Genomic DNA, 19,683 nt, shown 5'->3' with positions numbered 1-19,683 from the left:
CCCTTCTCAGAGCCTCAGTTTCCCCATCTGGATGAGGACATTGGACTAGATGACCTAAACGGTAAGGGCCATTCCAACTGTGCCTGTCCTATGACTCTTCAGCCCTGCACCTGTCCCTGGTTCACTGTGTGACTTAAGGCAAGCTTCTTCCCCTCACCAGCCTCAGTTTCCCCACTTGTCCCACCAGGATTTTGACCTAATGCCCTTTGAGGTCCCTCTCTGTGACCCTAAACCAGAAGGCAAGGAATAGATGGTGTGGCTGTGCCCCCACTGACCACCTGGGCGTCAAAGGCCTCGCGGAGCCGCTGGTAGTTGGTGAGGGCCCTCATGGCGATGGGCAGCTTCCCAATGGCTCGCAAGTCGATGGGCTTCTTGTGGGCAGTCTTGATGAAGGTGTTCATCCACCAGTAGGTACCTTTGGACAGCAGATTCACGAAGGGCTGCAGGAAGCGCACCCCTAGGTCCTGCAGGTCCTCCGGTGGCTTCACCTCCCTCGGTGTCTTGAAGAAGATGTATCTCTGTGGGGCACATGGGCCATGGGGGACGGGTAAGTGCAACTTCTCACCACTCCCTACCTTGCCCCAGCAAGGATTTGGGTTTGTGATATTCCACACTTGATCTCTAACAGATGGGGCCATCTTTCACCTGTAATTATTACCAGGAAAAGGATTCCCCAACACTTCCTGGCCACCAATGTGAGAGCCTCCTGACTTTGTAACTGCTCATTGAGGTTGACTTTGAATCCCCCATGGCTAGGCTGGGTTGGGTTTAGGTTGGGCTGGGGAGGAGCAGGAATCTCTCATGTACTATCTTCTCCACAGATCTAAGGATACCACCATGTTTCATATACAGTTCACAGAACTCCAAGTCATGTAGACCTGGTTTCGAATCCTGGCTTCTCCACTTACCAGCAAGGTGTTTTTGGACAAGCCTCATCTAAAAGGTTTCCTCATCTATAAAGGGGACGGTGCTTGCATCACAGGGTTCCTGTGAGGGTCACTGGAGGGTGGGGGGACACATAAGGAGCCTTGTGCCCTTCAGATCACCAACTAAAAGCAGAAGAGTCAGAGAAATGCAAGCAGTCCAAATTTGAAAGGGCTAAAGCCCTCACTGCTGGCTGGAAGGCAGGGAAAGGGTTTTCTCACTTATCGCTGGCAGATTACAATCTTTCTGGAGGGCAATATGTAACACTGATCAAAATTTAAAATACACAGACCCTTTGATCCCGCAACGCCATTCCTTGGACTCTCTCCCACAGAAATAAAAGCAGCAATACATAAATGTGAGTATGCTCGATACACCATTATTCATGAAGGCAAGAACTTGGCAACAAAGTCAATGCCCATCCATAGAGAAATAGCTGAATACATTATGGCTCATCCATACGATGGAAAATTATGCAGCCATTAAGAAAACAGAATTAGCTATATCAGATGGCTTGGAGGGAGTCCCAAGAGATATTTGTTGGGTGAGAAAAGCACAGTGCAGAAAACAGTGCATAATATGATCCCATTCTTACAAGATAAATACTGAGGGGGAAACCTACATATTCACTTGTGTTGAGAGGAAAAAACCTGAATAGATATTTATTTAGATAGACACATATGGTTTTATACTAATAAAAACAAAGCATGGGAAAGACAAATGAGTTCATTAGTCTGGGCTACCTGGGGAGGTAGGGGCAGGGGAAGGGGAAGGTTGGAGTCTGGGGTGGGAAAGAGAGAGGGAGGCGGGAGCAAACAGAAGGGAAAACAAAACACTCATTCATGTATGCATGTGACGATATGAATACATTAAAGCAAAGACAAGTCCCCCACCACCGAAGAAAGAAAGGAGAGGCCAGTGTCTGATGCTTATCTTCCCTCTCTATGGAAAGTCATTCGCCAACCTCAGCAAACACACCTGTCACCCCCCTCCCTCTGGGAGCCTGGGGTAGAGCACACCTGGGCCAGATGCAGTGTTTCTCCTGAAACTTCCCCCGCCATGGCCCCACTCCCCTTTACGGGGGCAGGTAAAACAAGTTGACCCCCTCTCAGCTTGGCTGAGAAGCAGGGTGGGGGGCCGAACCCAGGGCAGGACAGAGGCCACAGCCTCTGCTCCCCACCCTGCCCTGGCCCAGGTGCATCCTCAGTGGCCTGCTTACCCTCACCCTGATGACATTGACCTCCACGAGGAGCAGCATCCCATAGAGGATCACCAGCAGCCCCGTGAGGCAGAAGCGTAGCTGCGAGAAGCCAATGGCGTGGTCCAAGAACTTGACAAACTTGATGGTCTTGGTGATGAAGGCCAGGGTCCAATACACCAGAAGGGCTGCCGAGGAGAGATGGAAGATCATGGAGACGTGTGTGCATCATGTGTGTACACTCACGTAATATGTGCAAGTATGTGGCAGAGAAGGAGACAGAATGAGCATGCCCGGGTGTGTACACTTCCGAGTAAAGGGATGTGCACGTGTGAATATATCAGAGTGTGCGACTCTAAGATGACGCACATTCGTCTTAACATTTATGAAAAACACCAATAATCTCATAAATCAAACTGGTCAGACAAATGTCCCTTAACAAGAAGTGATCATGGGAAGAATAAGAAATTTATTTCTTGAATTTAACTAAGTTACAGGCACTGTGCCAAATAAGCACTTTAAATACATGAGCTCATTTATTCCTCACCATCACTTTTCAAAGAAAGTGCACTGCCGTCACCCCCAATTGCTCAGACAAAGGAAATGAGGCTCAGAAAGACGAGATAACTGATCCAAGGCCACACACCCATTAACTGGCAGAGCTGGGCTGGCCTGACGCTGGAGCCCATGCATGCAAGCTCCATGCTATAATGACTTCCTTGTGGAATTTCCAAGTGAGAGAAATCTTAAAGGTCATTCAATCCAGCCTTTCATTTTACAGATGAGGAAACTGAGGCCCAGAGACAGGATGCAACCTTGCCCAAGTGCACTGGCAGCCAGGGACAGAGAGAGGGTGAAAGCCTGGGTCCCTGTCCTCACAGTCCAGAGCCCACCACAGTCTGATGATGGAGCAGGGCCAAGGGAGACATGGAAAAAGCCAGCCATTGTTCCGTGAGGCAGTGTTATACAGGGGTTAGTGGTGGTGGTCCCGCAGCCAGATACACCTGGGCTCAGAGCCGGTGAGATAATAGCTGTGTGACCTTGGATTAGTCACTTAGCCCTCTAGAGCTTAGTTTCCTCATCCATTAAGTGGGAATCATAGTAGTGCTACCTAGAAGGTTCTTGTGAGAAATGTATGGAAAGCATTTAGTGCAGTGAGCCTCACATGCAGCCGGTGCTCTTTGGACATTAGCTGTTATTTTTTTATTATCTCTAGATTTAAGACCTGGGGCAGGTAAACCTCAGAAGCTATCAGTAGATTCTATCCTAAATTCTCACACATATGCCCACTTCAATCCGCCAGTAAATCACTGTCAGCGTCCAACAACCAAAACCAGCAATAACCTGTGAAGTCCCCCTTTGAGGGTGGGGGAGATTTTAGCACGGGCAGTTCTTTCCTCCTCCCTCTTAGACCAAATGCGGATAAGGTCAGCCTCATGCCACAGAGCCCCTCTCCAGAGGACTTGAGTGAGGGAGAAAGACTTTCACCCTGCCCTCTATCCCTATGTGGGCCTGGGCATGGAAGCCAGAGCATCACTTGGGGACAAATCTGGGATCTGTCCTGCCTGGCTCAGGGTTAGGAAACAGGTTGAGATGTTGGGCCCCACCCTGTGCCCAGGGCTGAGCTCACCCAGGGGATCAATGCCATCCACCTTGGGTCCCTGCATGAGGACATTAGGATGGGGGCAGAAGCATCTGCCTTCTGGTCCCATGCCTCAGGACTGGAATAACGTCCCCCAGCTCAGGCTGGTCTCTAGGTCTCGAGGAATTCCACAGCTGAGGGCTGTCCCCCTGCCTCCACTCCACTCTTGGACAGATTCTATCCCAGGCCTCAGAAGCCCTTTAGCCCTTAGTGAGAGCTGCCTACTGGAGCTGACTTGAAAATATGCCTCATGCCTGTCTTGTCCCTAACACTTAACAGATATGGTCTGATTTGCTCTTCATTATAACCGTATGACTTAGGCAGGGACTTATTCTTCTTCCTGCCCAGGTGGGGAATTGGAGGCTCAGAGAACTTGGATGTCTTGTGCAAGGTCACACAGGGAATTAGCAGTGGACCCAGGACTAGGCCCAGAGGTTTTTTTGCACAGTCCTGTCCTGAGTGCTGAGTGCTCAGCCTGTTGCCAGACACAGCAGCACTCAGCAAAAGCTGAATGCCTGATGAGAGAAGAGGGAAAAGGAAGGAAAGAGGCATAACATGGGGACTGCTGGTGAGCTCCCATTACTCCTCCTTCTCCCTCCACTCTTCTCCCTTACCCCATGCCTCTCCCATTAACAAATGCTGTCTATTTCACCTCCTAAATATCTTGAATCTATCTACTTCTCTCCATCCCTGTGGTATACCACCTAAGTCCAGGCATCATCATGTCTCCTCTGGATTCCCGCTGCACCCTGAGAGCCTTCTCATTGGTTTCCCCACTTCCTCCCCATCTTGTTCTCCTCCAAGCTGGTCTCCATAAAGCAATTATTATGATTATGTTGAAAACCCCTCAATGCACCCATGTTCATAGCAGTGCTATTTACAAGAGTCAAGAGGTGAAAGCAACCCGACAGATGAATAGATAAACAAAATGTGGCATATCCATACAGTGGAATATTAGTGGCATATCCATACAGTGGAATATTAGTGGCATATCCATACAGTGGAATATTAGTGGCATATCCATACAGTGGAATATTAGCCTTAAAAAGGAAGGAAAAAAATTTCAATACATGCTACAACATGGATGAACCTTGAGGACATTATGCTCAGTGAAATAAGTCATAAAAAGACAAATAGGCCGGGCATGGTGGCTCACACCTGTAATCCCAGCATTTTGGGAGGCTGAGGTGGGTGGATCACAAGATCAGGAGTTCAAGACCAGCCTGGCCAACATGGTGAAACCCCATCTCTACTAAAAATACAAAAATTAGCCAGGCATGGTGGCGAGCGCCTGTAATCCCAGCTACTCAGGAGGCTGAGGCAGGAGAATCGCTTGAACCAGGGAAGCAGAGGTTGCAGTGAGTCGAGATCACACTACTGCACTCCAATCTGGGCAACAGAGCAAGACTCTGTCTCAAAAAAAAAAAAAAAAAAAAAAAAAAGACAAATAGTGTATGATGCCGCTTAGATGAGGTACCTAGAGTACCCTAATTCATAGAAAGTAGAATGGTGGTTGCCAGGGGCTGTAAGGAGGGAGAAGTGGGAAGTTATCGTTTAATAGGTACAGAGTTTCAACTTGGGAAGATGAAAAAGTTCTGAAGATGGATAGTGGTGATGGCTACACAGCAATGTGAATATACTTTTTTTTTCTTTTTTTGAGACAGGGTCTCACTCTGTTGTCTAGGCTGGAGTGCAGTGGCACAATCCTTTTTTTTTTTCTTTTTTTTCTAATTTTTATTGGTGCATATATATATTTTTTTTCTTTTTTTATTATACTTGATGTTCTAGGGTACATGTGCACAATGTGCAGGTTTGTTACATATGTATACATGTGCCATGTTGGTGTGCTGCAGTGGCACAATCTTGGCTGGAGTGCAATGGCACAATCTTGGCTCATTGTAGCCTCCACTTCCCAGTCTCAAGTGATCCTCCCTCCTCAGCCTCCCACGATCCTCCCACCTCAGCCTCCCAAGTAGTTGGGACTACAGGTGTACATTGCCATGCCCAGCTAATTTTTATGTTTTTTGTAGAGATGGGGTTTTGCCAGGTTGGCCAGGCTGGTCTTGAACTTCTGAGCTCAAGCAATCGACCTGCCTTGGCCTCCCAAGGTGCTGGGATTACAGGCATGAGGCACCATGCCCGGCTGTGAATATACTTAATGTCACAGAACACTATACTTAAAAATGGTTAAGATGATAAATTTTATGTTAAACCACACAGACACACACACACACAAACTTCCCATTGCTGTTGGGATAAAGGCCAACATCTGTGGTACGACCTTCCAGCTGGGTGCGGTGGCTCACGGCAGTAATCTCAACACTTTGGAAAGTTCAGACTTAATCATTTAAGGCCAGGAGTTCAAGACCAGCCTGGTCAACAGGGTGAAATCCCAACTCTTCTAAAAACACAAAAAATTATCCGAGTGTAGTGGTGCATGCCTGTATTCCCAGCTACTCAGCAGGCTGAGGCACGAGAATCTGCTTGAACCTAGGAGGTGGAGGTTGTAGTGACCCAAGGTGGTGCCACTATACTTCAGCCTGGGCACAAGCAAACAAAACCCAAAGTCCAGCTCCCCTCCACTTTGCACCCCTGCCACTCTTTTTCTTCTGAATTTTCTTTTTCTTTTTTCTTTTTTTTTTTTTTTTGAGACGGAGTCTCGCTCTATCGCCCAGGCTGGAGTGCAGTGGCCGGATCTCAGCTCACTGCAAGCTCTGCATCCTGGGTTCACACCATTCTCCTGCCTCAGCCTCCTGAGTAGCTGGGACTACAGGTGCCTGCCACCTCGCCCGGCTAGTTTTTTGTATTTTTTTTTAGTAGAGATGGGGTTTTACCATGTTAGCTAGGATGGTCTCGATCTCCTGACCTCGTGATCCGCCTATCTCGGCCTCCCAAAGTGCTGGGATTACAGGCTTGAGCCACCGCGCCCGGCCTCTTCTGAATTTTCTAATGTGTTTTGTTCCTTCTGCCTTGGGGCCTTCGCACATGCTGTTCCCTCTACCTGAAGCACTCTTTCCTCCCTTCTTCCAGTTAGTGTCTTCAGTTCTCAGCTCAAATATGACTTTCAGAGAACATTTCCTTGGCTTCATCTGGGTTCCAGGATCATGGTTCCTTCATGGAAAAATGTAAGCTGCACCACAGGTCCCCTTTCTGTGGGACTCCATACCCAGGTCAGACATCAGCCTCCTCAGAGGGCCAGCCATTCTCCCAATATGCATTGCCCTCTGTCCCTGCAGCTCACAGGCGCGTCCCTTCCACTTTTCCCTGTTCTAGAATTCCTGGCTCTGTGGAGCCTCCTTTCAAGGGAAGATAACTCTAACAAGGGGAATGGAGGGAGTTAGTCTTTGTTCCTTAGAAAAGGACAAATCCATCCATGGGTGATAGCTTGTGCTTTAAAGAGAGAACATTATGTTTTTACTGGAGAATGAGAAAATGAACTCCTCGGATGTCCACACAGGGTGTTTCCAGAGGGCACTGGTCAGCCAGGCCCTGGTGGTTAGTGAAGGATTCTCTACAGATGAGGAGCTGCTTCAGAAATGGAAGCAGGGTGGCTCTCTGAAGCCTGTATTTAACATCTCCCCTCTCAACCTGCTTCCCCCAGCTTCCATTCATACTCACGTGGGGGGCCCTGGGTTAGGGGTAGGGGGATCACCTGGATAATCCTGATGGAGCTCAGATCCCACCTTCTACAGAAAGGCAGACCTGTGATTAGTGCAAGAAACACCCTGTACTCCCTGAACACAACAGTGTCACTGGCTTAGCACAGAGCGTGCCAGACTCCAAATGTCAATTCGATGCTGTGATTCCTAAAAATCAGTCTGACTTAATGACACAGTGTAAACACAGTCTAACTGCCAGATGTACAGCCCCAGCCTTAGACACACAGGCTGAACCCCAATACAGAGGCCGACCTGCAGATTGATACCTTTGCCCCAAGGACAGAGTCTGAGGGCCCTTAGACACACAGTGTCAGAAATGATTAGGAGATTGCACGGATGCTAGATTCCCGGCTGTGCCCCTTGACGAGCTAGATTAGTGCTAGTTATTTAACCGCTGAGCCTCAGTTTTCTGATATGTAAAGGGAAAATAATAAAGGTACCTACCTCATAGAGTTGTTGAAAGGATTAAATGAGTTAATATATATCACATAGGTAGGATGGGGCCTGGCATACAGTAAGTACAAAGTGAGTATTTGCCGTTATTATTTTTAACCTCTCAGTTTCAGGGTCCACATTGGAAAATGGGGATATTAACAATACCAATAAGGAGGCTGGGGGAATTAGCCTGTGGGACAATGAATATAAGGAACATGGCACGGAGCCTGCCCCACAGCACATACTCAGTAAACGTCAACCATCATCCTGTTGCTTCTGCCTGGGACCCCAGTCCTGCAGTATTTAACATTTCAGAAGCTCTAAGTGGGCACTCCTTCCTGAGTCTCTCTAAATGTTAGCAAACCTGAAGTTCTGGTCCCAGAGCCTTTCTCTTCTCTCCCCAGGTGACCTCTTCCAGTCTCAAGTTTTCTTTCTCCCTTTCTTTTTTCTTTTCTTTTCTCTTCTCTTCTCTTTTCTTCTTTTCTTTCTTTTCTTTCTTTCTTTCTTGACGAGTCTTGCTCTGTCACCCAGGCTGGACTGCAGTGGCGCGATCTCAGCTCACTACAACTTCTGCCTCCTGGATTCAAGTGATTCACCTGCCTCAGTCTCCTGAGTAGCTGGGACCACCAGTGTGTGCCACCACGCCAAGCTAATTTTTGTATTTTTAGTAGGGGTGGGGGTTTCTCATGTTGGCCAGGCTGGTCTCAAACTGCTGACCTCAGGTGATCCGTCCACCTTGGCCTCCCAAAGTGCTGGGATTACAGGTGTGAGCCAAGGCACCCAGCCCCAGGCTCAGCCTTTAGATGCCATCTACAAGGCCCACCTCCTGAAAGTGTAGCTCTTACCCTGCCTGACCTCCCCATGAAAGCCCAACTTGACACTTGAGTTGGCTGTCTCTGTGACATCTCAAGCTCGATATGCCCCCAATAGAAAACTTGATCCCACCACAGCCCACCTTCCCCTCCTCTGCCACATCAGTTATTGATGCCACAGTTCACCCAGGTGCTCAGGCCCAGAGCCTGTGACTCTTCCTTGCTCCTCTCCTGGCGCCAGCCCTCACCTCCCACTCTTCCCCTTGCTCATTTGGCTTTGCCCACAGTGACATCTTTGCCAAATCTATCCCTATCAGAGGACTTTGCACTTGTCACTCCCCTTGCAGGGAACACTTTCCCCCAAATACCTGCACACCCACATTTACCAAAGCCCTTCCCTGACCATCCTGTGTAGATAGCAACATGGCCATTGCCCCTACCCCTTACTCAGCTTGATTTTCTTCATAGCATCACCACTACCTATTTGTTTGTTTGTTTATTCACTGTATTTGCCCGTCTGTCCTCCTTCACCAGACTGTAAGCTCCATGAAGACAGAGATATTTTTTCTTCTTCGATTCCGAATCTCTACTGTCTAGAGCAGTACCTGGCACATAGTGAGTCCTCAGTAAACATTATCTGAAGAAATGAATGAAACATTATCTGAAGAAATGCCCCTCCCTCCTATACCTCACTTACCAATTAGCAGCTTGGGGAAGTTGGAAGTCTCGATGTTGTGATAGTAGACCACAGAGGTGACAGCAGCCATGAATGCCATCCCGGCTGGCATGTACAGGTGGAGGTGGCGGGATTCGGTCACCCTGAGATGGGAGAGAGAAATAGACAGGATGGGGACGTTCTAAGTACTGCAACAGAGCAGCCCAGGCCTTGAATTCCGAAGGCCGAACACTTAACCTTTATAGCATCACTGTATAGGCTGCAGGGCCCTTTAGTTAGTGGGCATATTTGGAGTATAGGCTGGGCAGAGCTGCCAGTACGTGGAGTAGAGCTGGATATTTGATCTGGAGGTCTTACTGTGTGCTGAGCCCTAAGCACAAGGGTCGCTGGGATCTCTTGAGCAGTGCAGGGGCCTGTATGCCACAACTCACCCAGTGACAGTCCCATTTAACATGAACAGCATAAGTCAGCATTGGCACCCTCCCCAGGGGCTGTGATAACAAACTGATGAGAGTCAATATTTATGGAACATTTACCCTGTGCCAGGCACTGTTCTAAGCATGCGATATATATTAACCCACTTAAACTTCATTAAACCCCATCAAGTGGGTACTCTTAGTCTCCCATTTTATGGTTGAGGAAACTGAGGCACGAAGAGGCATTTCCAAGGTCCTGACTTTGCCTTCTCCCTCAGGATGGGGAATGCGGCAGTCAATATCAGCTCATATTCTTTTCACTTTAACTCACAGAGGCCTCTAGGTGGGTGGACCCTGGTCTGGGGGTGAGACCCAGAAGCAGCCAGAGCCTCCTCCCAGGCCTCAGTCTTCCCTGTGCCTGGTGAAGAGGGTCACTTTACTTAGTCAAGATCATGCCCTTCCACAGCTCTCTCCTGCAGACAGCAAAACCCACTCTGCTCAGCCTGGAACGAAAGGCCCAGGCTATGTGGCCTCCAGCCACTTTACCAGAGCTGCCCAGCCTGCCCTTTCTGCTCCAGCCCTGTGGGACTCACTCCACTCCCAGATGGCCTGCTACAGCCTGATGCCTCAGTGCTGCTGTTGCCCACCAGGCTACTTCTATCCAGTGTGCCAAGGGTCCCTGCCCTTGAGACGCTGATGGTAGGGGGGGGCTGCCATGCTCAGAGCTAACTCTTAGAGTCAGCAGGCTAGGGAAATGATACCGCCAATGGACAGAGGCTGAGAGAGGACAAAGGAGGGGGTGGGCAACCAAGGACAGCTTCCTAGAGGAGGTGGCACCAGGTTGGACTTTGAAGGATACATAAGAGTTCAACAGAGAAGGAGGAAGGACATGAGGAGAGCCATCCTGTGACCTCAGTGGGTCTGGTGGGACTGAGGTGCAAGTGTAAAGGCAATGTGGGCTCTCCACCAAAGAGCATCTTCCCCTTATTCTGTGCCAGGAGGACCACAGGTTTGCTCCAGCAGCAATGTACCCAGCCCCAGGGGGAATGGATGGCGATTGGTTTAAGCAGTCATACAATTCTATACACCTTTGCCGGTGTTGGTCCACATATTCTGGCCAGTGAGATGTCAAGGAAAGAATAATCTCCCTCATAAAGGAGAGGCATGTCGGGAGAATGCCCTGTCTGCTCATGCTAAGCAATTCCCGGAGCTAGGCAGCCACCTTGTGACCATGGGGAAGATAGGCTGACACACAGAGGATGGTGTGGAAAGACGGGAAGAGACTGTGTCCCTGAAAACATCAATGAGCACCAAACCAACTTGAAAAGGCAAACTCCACATTTCTTGTTTAATGAAATGGTAAATATTGATATTCTTTAGTGGATATTCTCCACAAAAGGTCTTCAAAGTAATATAGAAAGTACAAGAGAGACAAGGCTAGAGAGCAGTCATGAATGGCAACACTGGGCACAGCCAACGCCCTTCCTGGGGATCTTCAAAACTCTTGCCTCTTTACTCCTTGAAATAATTTTGAAACACCCTCTACTCTCTCACACATTTTTAAGCTGACATCTAAACATGTTTTATCATATGTTGATATAAGTGCTTTTTTTTTTTTTTGCAATAGGAGGGAGAAATGCTAAAATTTTATAAGACAAAATAAGATGAGGATTAACCATAATTGAACTAAATATTTCATGGCACGGCTTCATAGAATAGTTTTTAGCTGCTTTGTTAAATAATACAAACTGAATTAGTTAAGAAATTAGGTAAAGTTTTATATACGGGCTTTATCCAGTGTATGGTGGTCTGGGAAAATATTGTAGTTATTTTAAAAAATCTTCTTCACTAACTTATCCTGCTTTGATTGTTCTGAATTCAGAGCATCACGCACAGAAATAATACCCAAAGGAAGAGGAGAAGTGCTACAGGTTTAAGATGGCTTAATTATTCACTAAATGAGGCTCACTCTAAATCAAATCAGGGCAGCCTTAATCAGCCTCCACTCCCACCTGCCCCCTAAATTTCCAGACAGCTCTGAAAACCCAGGCTGGATTAGACTAGGGGTATCACAAGGGTCTGTGACTTCTCCTGTCTGCTCTTTTCCTGCCCTCACTCAAGCTTGCCATCCCTAGGGGTAGGAGCTCACAAAGACCAAATGACAATTACTCAGCTCAAGCTGATCTGTGCCCTGGGGGGAGATGGCCCTTTGCACTGAGCTAAAGCAGAGCAGCCACACACAGGAGGGGCTGCTGACAGCCAGCAGGAAGGCGTCCCTGGACTCATTCATTCCAGTTTCCCACATCCTGGGAATACACAGTCTGCCCAGTGCTCTGCCACTCCCGGCTCTGCACCCTGTCCGTGCTCAAAGTTCATCCTCCACAGCCCCATGAAGCAGCCAAGCCAGGGACCATGATGCTTGTTTCACAAGGCCAGAGAGCAGTCATGAATGGTCACACTGGGAACAGCCACCACTCTGCCCACGGGTCTTCAAAACTCTTGCCTCTTTACTCCTTGAAATAATTTTGAAACACCTTATACTTTCTCACACATTTTTAAGTTGGCATCTAAAATGTTTTATCGTATATTTATAAATGCTTATGAGGCCCAGAAAGCCTGAACGACTTGTTCAAAGTCCCATAACTGGTACACAGCAGAAGTGCTTTCTAAAGACCCAGGTCTTCCTTCTCCAAGGGCGGGGTGTCTTCCTCTGTCACCATCTGGTGAGTATTTAACATCTGAGGGCTCGCTGTGGCATTTGTGCTACTTTGGAAGGGGTGTAGGGGTGGGGGTGGAGGCGGACTTGTCACCTGCTTGTGTAGCAGTATGCCTTCTGGTCTTCTTGCTGGTCTGGGGACTTTGATAAGCAGGGAGAGCTGCTGCCTCCAAGGCAAGCAGGTATTACAGAGATCACTGCTGAAGCCAGGATGCAGGGACACTGGGGGAGGGAAGGTGGGGAACGGGAGGGAGGATGAGGGAGCCTATCCCCTGCCATCCAACTACAGGAGCCAGGCAGTGCTGTAGGAGTGCAGTCTGGATAGTCTGATTCCAGCTCAGGGGGCGCTGGACCTCAGATACTCAAGCCAAATATCCCTCTCCTCCATCACTCCCTCTCCTGGCAGTCTCTCATTCTTGCTGCTTACTGGATTCTTCCTTAGTGAGATGGCTGCTCCAGCTCCTCTTCTGTCCTCGACTGCGGACACACCATTTCTGTCTGCAGTTATCGCTCACCTAGACTACTGCAATCAATGCTAAGTGCCACTTCTATTATACCTCTAGCTTCTCCCTGCCTCCAGCCTGCGCTGAACACCTCCTCAGGTTCTCACCTAAAAGTGTTATGCTGATGACATCCCTCTTCTTTTCCAAACTGCTGACCAAATCCAACCCAAACATGCAGTCTGGGATTCACAGTCCTCCTGAGATGCCCCAACCTGGGTTCCCAGCCTCAGCCTCCATCGCTCCCTAGCCTGTGTTTAATGCTCCAGCCCCTGTGCTGCTCCCTAGCCCTACCTGCTTTTCTCTTTGGTGCCTTTTCTCTTCCCTCAGGCACCACAAGCTCTCTCTCTCCTTCCTCCTCTGTGTGTCAGAAACCTAGTCACCCTTCCAGACTCCGCTCCAAAGCCCTCTCAACCACGGAACTTGCCCAACTCTGCCTTCCTCTTGCCTCCCAGAGTATTTATTTGTAACACAGTTTCATTTATTCTCCTAAGGACCCAATAAATGTTTATGGACTGAATAATGTTTATGTTTATCACATGCCTTGCACTGTGAATACAAAGATGAACAAGACTCAGATTCTAACTCTTAGGCCTTTCTGACTCAGAAGACAGCTTTGCAAATAGACATAAACTTTAACATACAGTATGATCCGTGCTGTACCAGAGGTGGGAGGAGTGTGCTGTGAGACCCAAAGGGAAGGTAGGCATAGGGAATGAGGCCAGAGACAGGTGGGGCTGACTGTGAAGACCTTGGATGGTGGGCTGAGGATCTGAGACCACATCTTCGAAACAGCTGAGAATCAAGGAAAGGTCTTATGCAAGAGTGGGTGGCATGCTTAGATTTTTTTTTTTCTTCCAAGAAGGTAACTCCGGCAGCTTGTAGAAGAGACCTGGCATTTTCCACTGGAATTGTGGCATTCTAATAGGCTCTAGCATTATTACACTGGGACTTAGCATGCAGATCCATGTTCCCTCCACTCTCCTGGACTGATGGCAGGGCCTGGGACTCACTTGTGTCCAATGCCCAGCTCAGAGAGGTTGGCACATAGGAGACATTGAGTTGCTGGATGTAGTAACAAAAGATATGGGCTTGTGGAATGCAGGTGAGCTAGCGTCTCCTTCGGCCTTTCAGGAAGTACCCTGTAGCAGATTCACTTTCCTGAGTCCTCAGACAGTCACTCACCCATCAGACAGGATGCCCTCTGCAATCTCACACACCAGGACGAAGAGCAGCATGAAAGTCAGGATCCACCGCAGGTTGTGCCCAGGGAAATGAAGCCACGTGCTGTGATGGATGTGCACCTTGGAGCTCTGACTGCCCCATCCTGCAGGGAAAGACAGTCAGAGGCAGGATGCCTGCCCACTTGGAGGAGGAGGAGGGTGCATGAACCCCAGAAGGTTGCTTGGGCATTGGGACCATGGTGGGGGTGACACCTACACATGAGAATCCCCAAGGCTGGTGCACACAAACTAAACGTCCAACTCATTCAGCCTGGTCCTATGCTGGTACCTCCCCCCACCACACCTTTTTTTCTTTTCGAGAGAGGGTCTTGCTCTGTTGCCTCTGCTGGAGTGCAGTGCCACGACCCCTGCTCACTGCAGCCTTGATCTCCTAGGCTAAAGTGATCCTCCAGCCTCCTGAGTAGCTGGGACTACAGGTGCACATCACCATGTTCAGCTAATTTTTAATTTTTTGTAGAAAGAGGGGGGTCTCATTATGTTGCCTAAGCTGGTCTCAAACTCCTGGACTCAAGCAATCTTCCTGTCACAGCCCACCAAAGTGCTGGAATTACAGCCGTGAGCCACTGTGCCCTGCCAAGGTACCCCATTATACACGTTAACTTCTTGTGTGACAAGTCATCAGGTTAATAAACCATTTGGTTGAGAACAGAAGTGAAAATGCTGTTCTTTTTTTTATTTTTGATGCACATACGAGCACATATTTTGTATGTTTTCTTTCTATTTCTGTCTAACTGTGTTTGTTAATAACTAGCAACTCTGCTTCTGCAGCAACCTCTTGTAAATCTAATTTTGTGACAATCTTTCCTTTCTTCCCCAAAGCTGTACATGAATTTTAAGATTTGCTTTTTTTCTTAAAGTGAATGAACACGTTTTGGGGAGGCAGGGGACACCCTATGAGTTGATAGACTTGACTGGTCTGGAAGAGCCAAAGTCTTGGAGAGAGATGGGGGCGGGGGGACCTCAGTGGAGAGGCACGCACGCACGATTGTCCCAGCCGTGGCCCCCAACTTTGCAAGCAAGGGCGCCGGGGTCGCTGGGTCGGCAAGTCTGAGCTACTTTGCGCAGAGCCTGAGAAGTTGCGCTCTGGAGACACATGCCTGGGTGGGGTGGCGGGGGAAGGGAATCCAAGTCCCTAGCTCTCGCTTCTCCTTGCCCAGAGCGCGGGCCCGGGACTGTCAAAGATCACGGACCACTGCGCGGCTCAGCCCGGTGAAAGCATAGTGGTTAGCGGGGCCTCCATCCCAGGCTCCGAAGCACAGGCTTCCCTCCTCCCTAGGCCCAGCTGCGGCTGAGTGGGAGGGTGCCTTGCGGGAGGGGTGACCCGGCTCCCTAAGCTGCGCCACGGAGGATGAGGCCCGACCCCTCTCCACTTCCCCACCGCGTGCAGAGACCTCCTCTTTCCCTTTCCCCCATCCCAGCTCTTGGCCCTGCAGAAGCAAAACTTGGCGATCCCGTGGGTCACAAACGTCAGCTGTGTTTGGCGCGGGATCGGAGGCACCGGGGGAGTGAAGGGATGAGCTGGTGTGCGAATGCAGGGACCGGCGGGCAGGACACAGGACAGGGGACCCCGGGAACGAGGCTGTCATGGGCCGGAAGGGGACGCCGAGCGGTGCGGCGCGCAGCGCCTCCCCCTCCTCCCTCCCTGCTCTCCCGTCCCCTCCTCCGCTGCTCGCCGCGCGCACTCACCGATGAAGAGGATGGGGAAGGTGATGAAGAGTAGGAAAACGTGCGGCACCACGTTGAGCGCGTCCACAAAGCAGCCGTTGTTGAGGACGCCCTGGTCCACCCGGTAGGCGGCCGAGTGGTTCTCGCTGCCGCAGAAGGCCAGGGGCATGGCGGCGCGGGCTCGGGCTCGGGCTCCGCTGGCTCCGCGCGCCTCCCGAGCCTCTGTCCCTCGCAGCTCCGCCGCCCTGCCCGGCCCTCAGGCCCCCGCCCTCCCGGGCCCCGCCCCGCCCCGCCGGCCTCCCTCTCCCGCACCCCGCCCTGCACCACCACCTGCGGGACCGTGGGGACCGCGAGGAACCCGACCCGCCCTGCCACGCCTGCGCCCGCCTTGCAGATATGGAGGCGCGTGCTCCCAGATGTTGCCGGGGTCGCTTCGTGAGTGCCCCGATGCGCGCGTGCGCTGGGGGCGAGGGGAAGGGCAGGCGGAGATGGGGAGTGGGGTGTGGGCACACTGGAGTCTGGGTAGGAAAGGAGGGTGGGGCGTGCAGAAGAGGAGAGAAGGGTCCACATGGCCTGGAGTGGGCGGGTTCAGGGTCCCGAGCGTGAGTTCACCTGAGCGTGGTGCGGTGGATGTAGAGAGCCGAGGGACGGGGGCAGAGTGGCGCAAGTCTCCGCCCCACATGGATGAGAAAAGTGGGGCAGAATGTTACCTTGTGTTGGTGGTGGTGGGGGGTGGGGCTTGGGCGTTTTCAAAAGTGGTCCCAGGTGGGGCAATCCTAGGTACTACTTTACAGCTTATCGGGCACTTTCACACGAGGATCTCCCAGCACTCTTGCTAGGTACAGGTTCTAATCACTTCCATTTTTCTGATGAGGAAAACCAAACTGCGAGGGAGCTGAAGGGAGAACAGTAACATGACTTCCCCAAGGTCTCAGTTCCAGCAAGCAGGGAAGCATAGCTTGACCCCAGCTGCTCAGGTCCCCCGTCCCCACCCCCATCATTTGTACTCATGCCTCTGGTACATGACAACCCTACAGCGACTGGCAGACCAGTGGGTAGAATGGGTGACGGCCCCAGGCTGAAAAAGAGGAGCTTTAGAAACGCATCTGGCCAGACGGATGCGAGGTAGTGGAGGGAGACTGAAATTCTTAACCTGACCTGGAACAGGCTTAACATTTGGAGGACACCATGAAATTGTACAGACAACGTTATGCCTTCCTATACGTTCTGGAGAGATTCTCATGAGACTGTGCCCCAAAGAAGTTTATATCGTATGTAGAAAAAACAGAAAATGGGATTTGGGGGTTAGATTTAAGAAGAACTTTCCTAGATAGGGTATGAAGCATAAATGAGCATGTTCTCAGGAAGGGTCAGGGGAAACCAAAGGAAGACCCCTTCAGCTCCTTTGCCTACAAGCTTCACTGAGACTGCCCTGAGGCTGCTGAACCTGGTGAGCCCCTCCAGCACGCTTCAGCAAGGCCGAGGCTCTGCCCAGGCCCTGAGGCAGAGGGCAGATGGGGTTAGGTGAACAGCCTTGGGAGAGCAGGGTCCAGGGTCTGAAAGCCTCAGTCTCTGACTTTGGAGAATTTCTCTGAAGCCGAAAGATGTTTCTTGCAGCATCAGCCAAAATAGTGAAAACTTGGTGGCAGTAAATATCCTGCACCAGGGACAGGGGTTAATTAACCTGGGAAAATGCAGCCGCTGGAACGGTGCTAGCTGAGTCTGTGTAGTCAATAGAAAAAGTTTACGAGATAGTGTCAGGTGAAAAACGGCAAACAAAATTGTGCTTCCCATGATTATAGCCGTATGAAATATGTATGGTTGGCCGGGCGCGGTGGCTCAAGCCTGTAATCCCAGCACTTTGGGAGGCCGAGACGGGCGGATCATGAGGTCAGGAGATCGAGACCATCCTGGCTGACACGGTGAAACCCCGTCTCTACTAAAAAATACAAAAAACTAGCCGGGCGAGGTGGCGGGCACCTGTAGTCCCAGATACTCGGGAGGCTGAGGCAGGAGAATGGCGTGAACCCGGGATGTGGAGCTTGCAGTGAGCCGAGATCTGGCCACTGCACTCCAGCCTGGGCGGCAGAGCGAGACTCCGTCTCAAAAAAAAAAAAAAAAAAAAAAAAAAAAAAAGAAATATGTATGGTTGTGTGAAGCCTGTAAGGGAAAGGTCAGACTTGGAAATATGGTAAGGCAGTGCTCGGTATGTATTAGCTGCCGTCGCTGTGCTTATCATCATTCCTTTTTTTAAAAAATGAGACAGCTGAGGTTCAGAGAGATGAGATGACCGGCCCATGGTCACCCAGCAAGATTTTTTCTTTTAGTTTATTTTTCTTGCTTTCAAGTTTTTTTAAAAATATATTTTCTGCAATGTTGTTATTTTGTTTTGTAGTTACAATATCAGTTTTTCACACTTTCAGCAATGCTATCTTTCTTTTTAGCAGTAATAATATATTCACTTTCAAAGAACGGGGTTCCTAGTCCTGGCTCTACCACTACTAGTTGTGTGATTTGGGGGCAAGTTACCATTCTGCACTTCAGTTTCCTTATTTCTAAGTGGAAAAGATAATAATATGGACCCCAGAGGATTAAGATGAGATCATGGGTGTGAATGTGCTTTGCAAGTTGGGGAGATGGTCCCAGCTGCTTCATCCCCTGGGTGACCACACACGACAGCCCCTCGATCAATCAGGGTTATTTAATGGCCTCTCCCTCACCCCACATTGCCTGGTGCAACACTCACACTTGCTTATTCCGGGTCATTTAAAATAAACAACAAGTCTGGTATTAAGGGAGCATCACCTGGGACTAAGAAAGTGTTAAGTCTGGAGTCTTGGGGACCCGTGTTTGCCATCTCCAGCACAAACTTACTTGTGACTGTGGACAAATTCCATCTTTCCCTGCACCTAGCTCTACATTGAGGACATGCACCACACTGCCCACCGTGTGGGTGGAAGAATTACTCTGAAAAGTGTGGAGTCAGGTGTGCACGGGGGCATGAAAGGACTTCCTTTGTAATATATGGGTTGTAATCCTGGAATCAGCCCAAATGCTCATCAATATGGGGCTGGTTCAAACAGACAAAACCCAAACAGACAAAAACCAGATATTGCCTGTACTATGGGATACTATGGAGCAAGCGCAGAGAATAGAGTTATGCTTACTGGCAGGGGAAGATGTCCAAGACACAGACGCAGAGCAGTGTGTCGCATACAAAATCATTTATGTCTGTAACAGGGTTATGCTTGCCTCTGTGGGGGAGGTGCTGGGTCTCTGGTGCTTCCCCACCTCCAGCGATGCCTCCTGCTTCTCTTGCTAGGGGCTGGAAGAAGGTCAGACTCTGGGAGCTTGCTTTGAGCAAGGGTAACCCCCCTCTGAGAATTCCCAGCCATTCTCCTGGCAAAATGAAAACTAGGGCTGGATTTCCGGGATTGGATTCTCACACTCACCGGCTACTGGGTGGGTGTGGCCTCAGACAGGGTGTAGCAAAGGGACTGGCGCAGAGCTTCAGAAAAGTCCTTTCCAGATCCCTTGAGCCAGCGGGGTTAAGGCTGCAATGAGACATGATCAGGCCACTGCCCTCCAGCCTGGGCAACAGAGCGAGACCCTGTCTCAAAAAAAAAAAAAAAAAATGTCCCTTCCAGCTCTGATGTTGTTCTGGCCTTAGTGCCTTTGTTTCTATCTGGCTGACTAGGTGTGCCAGTGTTCCAGTGACCTTGGCAGAGAGGGTCATTACAATGACAATGGTGACATAATGGAGTGGGGTGATAGTTTAAGAAATGAACTCTTTCAA

The 19,683-nt window shown here is 49.9% G+C and overlaps 1 protein-coding gene across 15 annotated transcripts in view; it reads right to left on the bottom strand.

Annotated features, from left to right (window-relative positions):
• The window catches only part of ABCC8 (ATP binding cassette subfamily C member 8), an 84,457-nt gene extending 68,346 nt beyond the window's left edge, over positions 1 to 16,111 (bottom strand). For 8 of the 15 annotated variants that reach the window (XM_077963166.1, XM_015114767.3, XM_077963167.1 and 5 more), the window contains exons 1-5: positions 15,909 to 16,111; positions 14,164 to 14,305; positions 9,368 to 9,489; positions 2,144 to 2,310; positions 276 to 518 (exon numbers count right to left, since the gene is read on the bottom strand). In XM_077963166.1, the coding sequence (XP_077819292.1) occupies positions 276 to 518; positions 2,144 to 2,310; positions 9,368 to 9,489; positions 14,164 to 14,305; positions 15,909 to 16,056 (822 nt within the window). In that variant the 5' untranslated portion in view covers positions 16,057 to 16,111. The remainder of the gene's footprint in view (positions 1 to 275; positions 519 to 2,143; positions 2,311 to 9,367; positions 9,490 to 14,163; positions 14,306 to 15,908) is intronic. The other 7 variants (XM_077963163.1, XM_077963168.1, XM_077963164.1 and 4 more) reach the window with 1 other exon arrangement.
• Between the last annotated feature and the right edge of the window lie 3,572 nt (positions 16,112 to 19,683).

This window comes from Macaca mulatta, chromosome 14 (genome assembly GCF_049350105.2).
Source record: "Macaca mulatta isolate MMU2019108-1 chromosome 14, T2T-MMU8v2.0, whole genome shotgun sequence".
NCBI lineage: Eukaryota > Metazoa > Chordata > Mammalia > Primates > Cercopithecidae > Macaca > Macaca mulatta.
Note: the sequence above shows the minus strand (reverse complement) of the source record. Positions and strands in the feature narration are given on the sequence as shown.